This window comes from Gossypium hirsutum, chromosome A02 (genome assembly GCF_007990345.1).
Source record: "Gossypium hirsutum isolate 1008001.06 chromosome A02, Gossypium_hirsutum_v2.1, whole genome shotgun sequence".
In the NCBI taxonomy this organism is placed as follows: domain Eukaryota; kingdom Viridiplantae; phylum Streptophyta; class Magnoliopsida; order Malvales; family Malvaceae; genus Gossypium; species Gossypium hirsutum.
The window spans coordinates 20517929-20530521 of record NC_053425.1 but is presented as its reverse complement, the minus strand read 5'-3'; the positions used below and the strand labels follow the sequence as shown (position 1 = coordinate 20530521).

At 35.2% G+C, this 12593-nt stretch overlaps 2 protein-coding genes and 1 pseudogene across 2 annotated transcripts; all 3 read left to right on the top strand.

Moving 5' to 3' along the window:
• The first annotated feature begins 4655 nt into the window (after nucleotides 1–4655).
• LOC107952566 (protein SOB FIVE-LIKE 5) lies at nucleotides 4656–6278 on the top strand. The gene is made up of 4 exons (XM_016887785.2): nucleotides 4656–5329; nucleotides 5419–5490; nucleotides 5586–5657; nucleotides 5767–6278. Exons 1-4 carry the CDS (start codon nucleotides 4937–4939, stop codon nucleotides 5782–5784), a joined length of 555 nt encoding a protein of 184 aa, XP_016743274.1. The 5' UTR covers nucleotides 4656–4936; the 3' UTR covers nucleotides 5785–6278.
• A 391-nt stretch (nucleotides 6279–6669) lies between these two features.
• LOC107952273 (uncharacterized) lies at nucleotides 6670–11290 on the top strand (annotated as a pseudogene).
• LOC107951419 (proton pump-interactor 1) lies at nucleotides 10420–11054 on the top strand. Its single transcript, XM_041083508.1, has 2 exons — nucleotides 10420–10626; nucleotides 10731–11054. The coding sequence occupies exons 1-2, from the start codon at nucleotides 10420–10422 to the stop codon at nucleotides 11052–11054; spliced, it is 531 nt and encodes a 176-aa protein (XP_040939442.1).
• Nucleotides 11291–12593: the final 1303 nt, after the last annotated feature.

Genomic DNA, 12593 nt, shown 5'->3' with positions numbered 1-12593 from the left:
TGATATGAGTAGGAATGTATGATACAGGTATGTACGTGAATCCCATGAGTATTGAACTCGATTCATGATTGGAAATTTAGCATGAGTAGAAAGGAGTAAGATAAGCATGATGTTTAATGACATTTAATGTCAATTTTGACTATGTTCATGTGTGTAATATGATATTGTGGTGATAATTGATAACATGCTTAATCCATGAATATCTTGACTTATGTTGTTTATTATTTACATGCAACTTACTAAGCCTTGTGCTTACCTTTCTCTCTTTTCCCTTTTCTTTTAGCATCGCCAAGCTAGCTTGGGGATCGTGAAAGTCGGATCTCGAGTCACACTATCAACAAATCTTTTGGGGTTTATTTGGTCTAATACTTTAAGTATGGCATGTATAGGGAACTTAGCATTTTGTTATATGTGTCATATTTGTTAGCCAAAGTGATGGCTCCTTTTGGCATACTATTCCATTTTGTATATGGCTATTAAACATGGCTTATTTTGATTATTGGGTTGAAATCCCTAAATATTGATACATGCATTAGATGTGTTATTATTCGTGTGTGGTGTGCTAAGTTGGTTGCTAACAATGAGTGATAAAATGTGGAATTCATGCTTGATGGATAAATGATACTAATTAGCATAGACATAATATGAACAAAGGTAAAGAAAAGAAATGATTGAATTTGTTAAGTGGGGAGTTTTAAACATGTATACTTTGATAAGTGAATGTCATGCATGACGTAAAGTTTTGGAGGTCTAAGTAATCCAACCATTGCCTAATTTATCACCATTGGCAAGTAAGTGTGTATGTGTTGTTGTGGGTAACAACAGGGCTTGGAAATTAGCATCAAAATCTGTCCACACGGGTAGACACACAGGCGTCTGTCTGGACCGTGTGTGACACACGGTCAGCCCTATGGGCGTGTAGTCTGGCCATGTGTCCCTTGCACCCTAATTTTTCAAGTCAGTATGCATGGTAGTAAACACATGGGCAGTGGCACGACCATGTGTCTCAGCCGTGTGGAGGACACAGCCTTAGAACATGGGCGTGTGCCCAGGCCGTGTGAAGTCTGCACCTAAAATGTGAAAATTAAATTCACTACATGGTCTAGCACACAGGCGTGTGACCTGGCCATGTGACTCTTAATTGATGCTGACGTCATAAACAGAGAGGTACACAGCCTGGGGACACGAGCATGTCAAAGGCACATAGGCGTGTCCTTGTGTCCACAAGGGCGTGTGACCTTGTTTTATGAAAATTATTCTAAAGTTCACAGTTTAGTCCTGAACCACCCCGGATGTATGTTTTGGGCCTCGTAGGCCTATATAAGGGACAATATGTATGTTCTTGAATAAATTTTAAATTTGAGCGAAATTTTATGGCCCAGTTTTACATAGTAGTGTATGTCAAGTCCAGTAATACCTCGTATCCTGTCCCAATGTTGGACACCGTTAAGGGGTGTTACAAATTAAGCCTCCATAGAAATACTTTCATGAAAATTTAGTGGCATACACTCTAAGTGTTGTGGAGAGCATTAATTCAGTCGATCCCTCAAATTACTCTAAAACAGTTTAGGCTCTTAATTCAAGCAAGTGGCTTGTCGTAATGGAAGAGGAGATAGAATCTTTTTGAAAAAACGAGACTTAAAAACTCGTGAAACAACCCACTGAAAAGAAGATAGTTGGTTGCAAGTGGATGTTCAAAAAGAATGAAGGATCAAATCCAGATGACACTAGATATAAAGCAAGGTTGGTCACAAATGGCTATGATCAACTAGAGGGAGTTTATTTTCATGATGTCTTCTCTCCTGTTGTGAAGCATATGTCCATTTAGACATTGTTAGTTGTTGTTTCATTACACAACCTTGAATTAGAGTAGTTAAATATGAAAATTGTATTCCTTCATGACGACCTAAAGGAAGATATTTATATGCAACAACCTGAAGGCTTCAAGATCGAATGCAAGGAAAACCATGTCTGCCTTTTACAGAAATCTTTGTATGGCGTGAAGTAGTCTTCTCGACAATGGTATAAGAAGTTTGATTCCTTTATGTCAAGCATTGGTTTTGTATGAAGTAAGTATGGTAGTTGTGTATACTTGCATCGTCTTGATAATGGGTCGTTCATATACCTGCTGCTCTATGTCAATGATATGTTAATTATGGTTAAGGATTCATCTGAAATTAATCAATTAAAAATCATGCTTAATTCTAAGTTCGAGATGAAGGATCTTAGTGTAGCTAAAAAAATTCTAGGAATGGAAATTTCCAAAGACAGACACTTTGGGAGGATATTCTTGTCATAGAAAATGTACATCAAAAGGATCCTCGAACAGTTCGAAATGAAAAATCTAAAACCAATTAGTATACATTTCAGACTTTTAGCTTCAGAATCACCACGAACCAAAAACAAAAAAAAAGTATATATCCTCAGTTCCTTACTCTAGTGCAGTTGGAAGCTTAATGTATACAATAGTTTGCACTCGTCTTGATATTTCACATGTTAGTTTTGTAAGTAGATACATGGTTAGACCTGGTAAATTACACTGGCAATCAGTTAAGTGGATCCTCAAATATTTGAGAGAGACATCAAATACTCATTTAGGGTTCAGAAGAAGTTCAATGGTTCTAGTGGGCTTTGTAGACTCACATTATACAAATGATCTAGATAAAAGAAGCTCCCTCACGAGTTATCTGTTTGTTTTTGGCAAATGCGTCATTAGTTGGAAAGTCATGCTTCAAGCCATTGTGGCTTTATTGACTACCGAAGCTAAATATATGACAATCATAGAAGCTGTGAAAGAAACCATTTGGTTAAGAGGTCTATTTGGGGAGCTAGTTAATAAACATGATATGACTATTGTACATTGCGATAGTCAAAGTGTCATATATCTCACTAAGGATCAGATGCATCCATAAGAACAAAACACATAGACTTTCGGTATCACATTGTTCAAGAGGTGGTTGCTCAAGACGATGTTCAGATTCACAAAATTGGCAGAGAAAATAATCCAACTGATATGATGGCCAAAAGCCTTCCAGTTTCAAGTTCAAACATTGTTTGGACTTGGTTAGGATCCTGCAAATATCGAGTTAGGCCCAGATAGGACTCGGCAAAGAAGGCGTTTTGAAAATATGAATCAGGATGAAAATTTGTGGAGTGTGCCTCACATTTTGGAAAAAAAAGAGTCGACGTTGTGACAAGGAAGAGTCGGCGTCCTGATGACGCGACACACGACGTCTCTATGAGAAGATCCCGACGACACGACATGTGACATCCCGATGAGTCGATAAATGACGTCACGACGTGGCGACATGTTCCTTACTAAACTAGATTTCTTCTTCTAGTTAAACTCTACTATCTTTTCCTAGACAAACTCTAATAACTCTAGGGATATTTTAATCATATGAGCCTATGAATTTTAGCCTATGAATAGGGCTTTTAGGAATCCTAGAGAGATTGATTCGATAACGCAACAAAAGAGAGTGGAGGGGAATTTTGTGTTTTAGCCAGAGAGCTTTGTATTTTTTGGGATTTAGGGGCTTGTTTTTTTTTTCCATTTTGTATTCTTCTTTGGTTATTTGTCGTTTTAGTGAAACTTTTTTTGCCTGTGTTTTTTTATCCTTTTTAAAAGAATTTTTTCATAAAAATATTTGTGTCCAATTTTCTCTATTTGTTCTTATTTGTTCAATTCGGATTTATCCTCAACATAATTGTTTTTGCAATAAATATGATATCTCACATTTTAAATCTAACAACCAAATCATATTACAGAGTAACCTATATAATATTACATATGTAAGGGAAGAAATCCATCAATTTACGCTATATTAAATTTTTGGGCTTAATTTTTGTATGCACGAGTTCATCCTTTTAATTAACTTTTACAAATCTATGAATTGTTATGGCTATAAACAAAATTCTAGAATTTTGACAAAATAACGTGAGATAAGAGGAATACTTATATTTTAGATGCCGTATATTATGCAACGATCCAACATTCATGGGGTCACTCACTCAAGACCCCACTACCATTTAATGCATTCCAACGGCGGCACAGGAAAAAATAAATAGATGGATAATCTGTTGTAATGACCCAAAAAGAAAACAGGGAAATTATAAGTTTACAATAATGTCTCAGTTAATACCCCATAATGAGTCTACGACAACTCAGCAAAGGAACATGCATGTCCGTTTCACATTTGGTTTAAACATGGATTTGAAGAATCGTCTTTAGCTAAATTTTGAATGAAAAGGACATCTTGCATTATTTAATTTCATTAGAATCTTGTAGTCTCATAATTTGCAAATTGTTTCATCTTAATTAATTATAAAATATATGGTATGATAATAATTCATTTTATCCTTTAATTATAAAGTCAAATTACAATTAATTATTTAAAATTTTAAAAGATACCCTCAATTAAAAAATTAATCATTACTGTCTACATAAGATATCTTAATTTCAAATAATACAATCTCATCTATCACTTCCAAGTTCCAAATAAAAACATTTGAAAGATATGCCGGAAGAAACAAAGATATAGAGGGCATTAAATGAGCAGTAAAATACATTCACTTTTTATTGAAAGGACAGCACCATTGTTGTACTGGCTGCTGTATTATTACATTTGTATACATGAATTGATAATCGGTTCCCTATCAGCACTGTTCACCAATTCTCTCTCTCTCTCTCTCTCTCTCTCTCTCTCTCTCTCTCTCACTCAGAGCCACTGGCGAATTTGATTGATTCACATAAGTAAAAAACAAATGGCGAAAGGCTTGAAGAAATGAGAAAAGTAGTCTAGGATTTGAGTGTGCTTCTTTTGGTCTTATCCTGCTATACCCTCTGTATTCTATTTATATACGTAACAGCTTCAAGAATTTGCTTATATGTCAAAACTCTAAAACCCAAGAGGGAAAACAAAAAAAAAAGTTTAGAATGAATTTATCAGCTTCACAATGTGGTAGTGGTTGTGAATCTGGTTGGACTTTCTACTTAGATCAATCCTCTTACTCTCAAACCCGGTGTCAAAATTTTGGCGGCAACTTTGATGAGGTTTATGGGGTGAAAGGAGCTAGATTCGGGGTTGAAGATGAAGAGGAGGGTTTATCCATGGTGTCTGATGCATCTTCCGGTCCAAGACATTATTACTGCCAAGATTATGTGGAATGCCTCGATGAAAATAGAAGCTTTTGTTCTCATCCTGTAAATCCTGAACCAGCTAACAAAACCAGCAAAAACAAAAAGCAGATGAAGGAACATTGTAGCAATAATCAACAACATTCTTTTCTTGATGACACTGCCAGCTCCCCTGTAATAAGCTTTTCCGAGGTAAGTTCCACTATATTCTCATTGTTCTTATTCGGTTGGTTTGTAACAAAAACAAGAGTAACAATGGATGTTTTCTGGTGTTTTTACAGAAGAACATCAACAAAGATACTTCAATGGAGTTGTTGGACTTTTCACAAGGCTTTTCGGGTACACATTTTAAGGTACTAAATATATACTATATCCTTCTTTAAAGCAGTTAAGTCTTCCATTATTATTATATATAAACTTAACTATGCCACCTGTGAGATACTTTCAGGGCAAATCATCATCATTCCAGAAAAAACTTGGTTTCCTGAAATCTGGAAAAGCAGGTTCAAAAAACCTGCAGGTTAGTCATCGATTTTAACTTTCTCCTCGACATTCTTAAAAATAAAAAAGAGAAATTTGATGGTTAGATAAGCTGTAATTTGATAAAAGAATTTGGTGGTGGTTTCCAGGGAAGAAGCAAGGAATGACAAAAGGGTAAATTGTAACAGCTTTTGTCTCTACTAATGCAGCTGTTCTGGAGAGAGAAATGGGAGGAATGTTGTAGAAAAAGAAAAACAAAACAAAAAGGCCTTAGATCTCAAAGGGATTTTGTTCCTTCCTTTTTACTCTTGTTTTTTTTATTCTCCGAGTCTACTCTTTTTTTTTTTTTAATTTCTTTCTGTCAATGCAGTGGGAAACAACCTGAGAACATTAAAAATAAATTAAAATTTCGATGCCATTGGATATATATGAAATTGCAGGTTTTCTTCAGTTTATTTTGCTGACACTGCGTAGACAATGTAGAATCTGGTTCTATTAGCATAGAATCTATGTTTTTCAGGTTTATCCACTGTAGATTGTAGGATTTAAAACTAGTAATTCCCTTGAAAGAATGTTGTGCCGACCATAGTTTTTTTCCAACTTGAGGACTTGAAAATTTTGTATGCTCAGCCACAAATAAATTAGCTTGTTTAAATTTCAACAGTCAGAAAGACTAGTCCCCATCTTTTGGCAGAATGATTAAAAAAAAAAAGGCTTGTATAGGTTTAAAACTTGAAAACAAGAAGCAAAATTAACCTTGGGATCTTCATTTTAACCAGAAAAAGATAAAACTAAAAAAGAAGAGTGTTAAAAATAGCAGTGGTCCTTGGATGGACAGAGTGTCTCTGTATTTTCCATTAATCAGGCGAGTACCTTTGTAGCCCATTTGTGCACATCCAGCCAACCCATTATAAAAGCACTACTTGATGGGTCGGATTTCTGAAAATTTCGTAATATCGGTATTTGAGCATTAATATCCAAACAACCCAATCAAATTTTTACAATTATTCGAATATTACTCTCTTGCCATCGCTAATCAAATTGCGGTATCAATGAGAGTGGAAAAAGTAGAGAAGAGTGATGTGGAGGAAAGTCATGTTAGGACAGAAAGCCAAAAACGTAGGAGAATAAAGAGAAGAAGGATGACTTAACAAAAGATTCAACCGGATGGTTAAGGATGGACACTCCCTCTCGTAATGTACGAGGCATGTGAATAGTTGATGAGTGACTATCCAAATGGTGTAAGACAGATGATCGTTTGTGAGTCTCTCCAATTGATTCTTGTGTTACCACGTATCCCAATCGGAGCAAGGTATAACACCCGCCTAACATAAAAGCTAGGCAGGGCTAGAAAATTTGGTAACCTATGCTTAACCTGATACAAAACAGATATATAGTTTGGATGAAAGGCAGCTTCATTGTCCAAAAAAAAGTCCCAAAAACCACCATCTCTATCACACATTTCTGATAGCTACCCACAAAAAATGTTATTCATGCAAAAACAGTAACTGCAATTATTGAGGTTGGTTTTGGGTGATGAGTTTCCCTTTAAGATCATTAAGTGAAGGTGTTTTTCCAGGCCATCCTGAGAATTAGGCAAACCATATCTTGGATAGGGACATGAATCATAGGAAAAGGACAATACTTCCCCCCTCTTTGTCCTCTAATCTTTCTTTCTTGTCCATTTCTGAACTTGACAAATTAGTATCTTAGCATATATATTCGCATTTAAGGTTAATGTCAACCGGATAATGCAACGTGCTGTCTTCGTTAGTGATTTTAAAAAAAATTTCATAATAGGATGTCATCATGCTTTCTATTCTCTATTTCGTCAATCAGCTTACAAGCACTTGGAATACTAAAATCCAGGGAAATAAATTATTAAAAATAAAATATTTAAAAATAGATAAATTCGGTTGAACTGGTCAACGGATTGAAGTTTACGAGTCAACCAATCTAACCCGTTATTCTAGATTGGTACCCCGACTGACTTCAGATCCAATTGGTTTGACCGATTGGTCTGATCCGGTTCTAAAAACAATAACGAACTTTCATGCATTTAATTCGATACAATATAAATATTTAAAAAGAATTCATTTATACCATAATTTCCACAATTTTAATTTATAAACCCTTGACTTTTAAATAATAATTCCATAATTAGGCCACCGGTTTGTTAGCCCAATAGATTCGATCTATTTGACTGATACAATTGTTCTATTAAATTAATCATAAAAATAAAAATATTGATTCAATTTGTTCAACCGCCCAATCAATCTGTTCCAATTTTCGAGTCAACCAAATCTAAATTTGAAATTTACTATTTATGAATTCACTGTTTTTACCTTAAAAAATTCCATAAAATATATTTGACTTGGAATTGAAGATGCAAAAGAATGACCACATTTCTAACAGTTAATTATATTATATTTCTTATTATCTTATGCATATTTACTTAATTTTGCTTTTTCCTCTAAAATTATGTTGAATAATTTATCCAATATGTTATTTTTAATCCCATTACATTTCATTTACTACTTATATGTAAACTATAGCGAATACTGTTTTATTCTTTCTATTTCCGTTGTGAATGTTAATTTTAGTAGAATACAAGTTTTAGGCAGTTTGATTAAGAGTAAACCGTATCTTATGTTTAGACGTTGATAATGAGTAGTAGAGAGGCACAGTGGTTGCGCGTTGTTCAAAACTTTTATATCCTCCGCCATTGGTTGAAGATGCTAATCAACACTCCTGCATAAAGCTTAACAGCATGTTTGGTTGAAGGTAATAGCTAAACCATTACATGCTTATTACTAACCTATTTTTCAGGCCCACTTAAACTGGCGTTTGGTTCAACGTAATACCCTATTACGGGTGGATTCCATTCCGGGCTTAAACAGAGATTCTTGGGGATTTCTATTCCGTGCCTTCTTCACCGTTTACCGATTCGTTGCTTGAAGAAACCTATTCTACCCTTACCAAAATTTCACGTCAAAAACACTCTCAATCAGCAGCCATTTCACATACCCTTCGACTCCGGCATTCCTCCCCTTCATCCAAGGTCAGGTAAACATTTTTGCTTCTTCTTCCTTCACATCATCTTCTTTCATTGTTTCATCATCTATCTCCTTTCTGCAGTTTCAACTACAGGGTAGCAAATTGACTTGGCACGAGCGCTTCTTGGTACTTTTCTTTTCCAATTTCTCTTCCGCAGAGTTTTGTTTGCTTATTAATTTCTGGGCTCCAAAGAAAGTTACCAAGAAGTGCAGATTAGGTCATTCAATCAGTCACAGAGGACAAAGAATTGGCTTCAAAGAAGAACAGTCATTCCCATAAACCTAAGAAACTTTTGTTCCCAAATGGCTCCAAAACTTTGAAGGCTTCTTCTTCAGAGGTTGGAGGTGGTCACGATGATGATGGTGATAGCCATGATGATGTCGAGAAGTTGAGTAGTAGAGCAATCAATGCCTCTATCGTTCTTGGATTTGACACGTTTGTTGTATCCAAGTTGCTTACAATTGATCATGATTATTGGCATGCAAGTTATCTCCTAGGTTTTTCAATTTTTTTTTTGCATTTTAATTCTATTTCCTGTTTTACTTAGAGTTGAATAATGATTCGTTTCAAAAGAGCTTTCTTTTGGTATACTCTTGTTTTGAGAAGGGTATTTTTGCTTGGTAGTAGTTTTCCTTGGTTTCACTTCTCTCTGTGCTAGAGTTGGTTAATCTCTTTCATTCGTCATTTTATGATTTTAATCTTGAAAATTGTTGAGGTGTTTATAACTTTCTAAACTAACCATGAAATCTGAAACATTGCTTGTAAAAGAAAAAGGGGGTCTTTATTTATGATTTGTGCTTTCCTGGAAATTTGAGGTTTATGCAGATTAGCTTTCAAAAACCAAGTGAAAGCTGGAGTCCTCAAAATAAAATGAAGTGAAATCTAAATGCTACAATATTATTTTTTTCCTATCTCAGTATTTATTTGATTCTTATGAATGATTAACAGGGATGGACACTTTATGAGGTACTCCAATATGTTCCAGAACATAATTGGATTGCATACGAACAAGCTCTTAAAGCCAAACTAGTGATAGCCAAAATGGCAATAAGTGGGATAGTCTATTCAATAGGAAATTAGATTGCACAAGTAGTTTCTCTCTCTTCTCCACCCTCTCTATTAATCCTTTAAACGTAAACATATATTGCATTCAGCTCATATTGTATAGCCTGTGTGTAGTGTTATGAAGGAAAGCCTTCAGATCGGGCCTTGTTGGATTTACTCTTCATAGATCCCTTTCTCATTATTATTACCAGTTTTGTGAGGTAATACTTGTGGTTCATAGTTTATATGTTTTGCTGCTTTGAGTCGTTTTTTTTTCCATGGAGCAATGAAACACTTTGAGTTCCAGGCTCTGTTTCCTTTCGATGACTGGTGGGTGGTTCCAGCAAAAGTTATCTTTGATCAAACAGTTTGGGCTGCAATCTAGAACAGTATATATTATGTAGTTTTGGGGTTCTTGCGTTTTGAATCCTCGGCTAATATCTATAAAGAATTGAAGGCAACATTTTGGCCTATGCTGCCTATAAGAATTCTGAAATCCCTGGACACTCGACTATTAAGCAGGGATGGTCGGATAAGGAATCCTGATGAGAAGCCATTAGTTCTACCAGAGATAACAGTACATACGGGAACTGAAGCACTTCCAAAACCTGGTGCGAAACAACCAAAGGAAGAAGCCAAATCCTCTCCCCAACCAGGTACTAAACACCAAAAAGGGCTAGAAAGATGCTGAGACCAAAGCAATGGAGTCAAAATCCTCTCCAGAGAATGTTGTAGCAGACAAGATCTCTGGATCTTCAAACAAGGAAGTTGATGCTGCAAAACAGAAAGAAATGAAGAGAGAAGAGGAAATTGCAAAAGCAAAGCAAGCTTTAGAAAGGAAGAAGAAGCAGGCTGAAAAAGCAGCTACCAAAGAAGCTACCAAAGAAGCTATAAGAGCTCAAAAGGAAGCTGAAAAGAAGCTCAAGGAAATTATTTACTTCTTCTCTTGTTTTGCTTCTTTATAAGTGGTGCGGGTTAAAACTGAATTCTTTTGATGTTTTTTTCCTTTCAGGAGCGTGAGAAGAAAGCAAAGAAGAAAGCAGCAGCATCTACGAATACTATAAATCCCGAGGAACCAACTGAACCCATGGCTGAAGCTTCAGAATCAGAGAAGGTTGATGCTAGTGCTGAAGCACCTGTTCCTGCTCCTATTTCAGTGAAGGATAAAGCACAAAAGGGGAATGCTATTTGGTACAAAAATCGAACTAAAGGACCTGAGGTGCTTTCAAGAGCCATCCTGAGATGTAAGAAGTCAACCAACTACTGGACATGGGCCGCACCTGCTGCACTAGTGGTGCTGATACTTCTAGCATTAGGTTACTATTATCCTGTCTGAAGAAGTTAACTTGAATGGAACTGAGAGTTTTGGTTGAACAACATGCTAATAGCTAGGTCCATAGCTGCAAAAGTTCTTTGCATCCATTGAGGATGGACTAAAAATGTCATAATGTTGCTGGTTGTTCAGTTGCAATGCTTACTGAGGCCAAAACTAAGCAATTCTGGTTTAATTGGTTGTATTTTAAAAATTTTGACGTCCATCAATTTGAGAATGTCATGAGAATCCTTCATGCATTTCAATATTTGAGATTAATCCTAAATTAATATGATTCCAATAGATAGAATGCCAGGTGTTCAATGGGTTTATTGTTCTGGTCTACTATTTTCCTAGAAAGTAGCAATTACTCAACAAGTATGATACATTATTATACAAAGAAAGATGCATCTCAAAGGAAAGCAAAGTATCGATTAAAATTATTACTTAACTCATAAATTATATTATGATTTTTTAATTCATATAATAATAATTATATTAAGAATTTTATTAAATTATATTTAGTAATAATTATAGTAAAATATGATTAAATTATTTATTATTTTTATTAAATTATTTTTAATAATAATCTTATTAAAATTTAATAATAATAATAATAATCATTTACTTAAAAAAATTCAACTAAGGGTATTCTGGTCATTTTAGTTTTTTTTCTTATTCTATTACAACGTCATTCCATTCCAACCAAACACAAGAATTCTATTACAGTTCTATTCCATTCCATCCAACCAAACAATTGAATTACTTATTACAGTTCTATTCCATTACAGCTCTATTCAATTACAGCTCTATTCCATTACAGTGAACCAAACGTACCCTTAGTGTTAACCGCATAAATACCAACTATTAAATCAACCTTCTTTGCCTTCATCATTGCTTCTCTTACTATGAATAGCAAACCTGCTTGGAGACAATATGAATCCTGCTTAAAAACCTCATGGAAATATATATATTATCAAAAGGAAAGATCACAATAAAACAAAAACCTATCAACAAATATTGAGCTTGGAATCTCAACCATCACAATGTCATGTACTACCCAACAAGATTCCTCAGAAACCTTACATACATCAGTCATTCTCATAGCCAAACTCCCCATACCATCTCTCATCCAGTTCTTTTGCCTCAAGACATGAGTCACACAAAAGTCCTCTATTCGCTGTAAATATTCCTTTACTCTTTCCCCTAGTAAACTTTGATCTAGAGTTTGACTAATCAGGAAATTAACTACCTCTATGCAATCCATCTCAAGGACAACCTTCTTAACACCCTTCTCCCATGTTAGCTTAATGCCCTCAAAGGCCTTTCATAGCTCAGCTTCAAATGTAGGGCAGACCCATACCTTGCACGAGAACCCCCAGAGCCATCGTCCAACATTATTCCTGATCACTCCTCCGACCACAGCAACCAAAAAACCAACACACACAATCGCATCAGTAAACACACATGTTTAGAAATTATTAGGTTCAATATAAATTAACACACATTTAATTAGTTTCATTTTTTTAAAAATTAAAATTTGGGTAAATTACACAAACAGTC

What these genes read in the sequence shown, in the direction of transcription:
- LOC107952566 (XM_016887785.2), top strand. Translation starts at nt 4,937, where the DNA reads ATGAATTTATCAGCTTCACAATGTGGTAGTGGTTGTGAATCTGGTTGG. An exon ending in CTGTAATAAGCTTTTCCGAG is followed by an intron (nt 5,330 to 5,418) that starts GTAAGTTCCACT and finishes GTGTTTTTACAG; the next exon opens with AAGAACATCAACAAAGATAC. An exon ending in TTTCGGGTACACATTTTAAG is followed by an intron (nt 5,491 to 5,585) that starts GTACTAAATATA and finishes AGATACTTTCAG; the next exon opens with GGCAAATCATCATCATTCCA.
- LOC107951419 (XM_041083508.1), top strand. Translation starts at nt 10,420, where the DNA reads ATGGAGTCAAAATCCTCTCCAGAGAATGTTGTAGCAGACAAGATCTCT. An exon ending in CTATAAGAGCTCAAAAGGAA is followed by an intron (nt 10,627 to 10,730) that starts GCTGAAAAGAAG and finishes TTTTCCTTTCAG; the next exon opens with GAGCGTGAGAAGAAAGCAAA.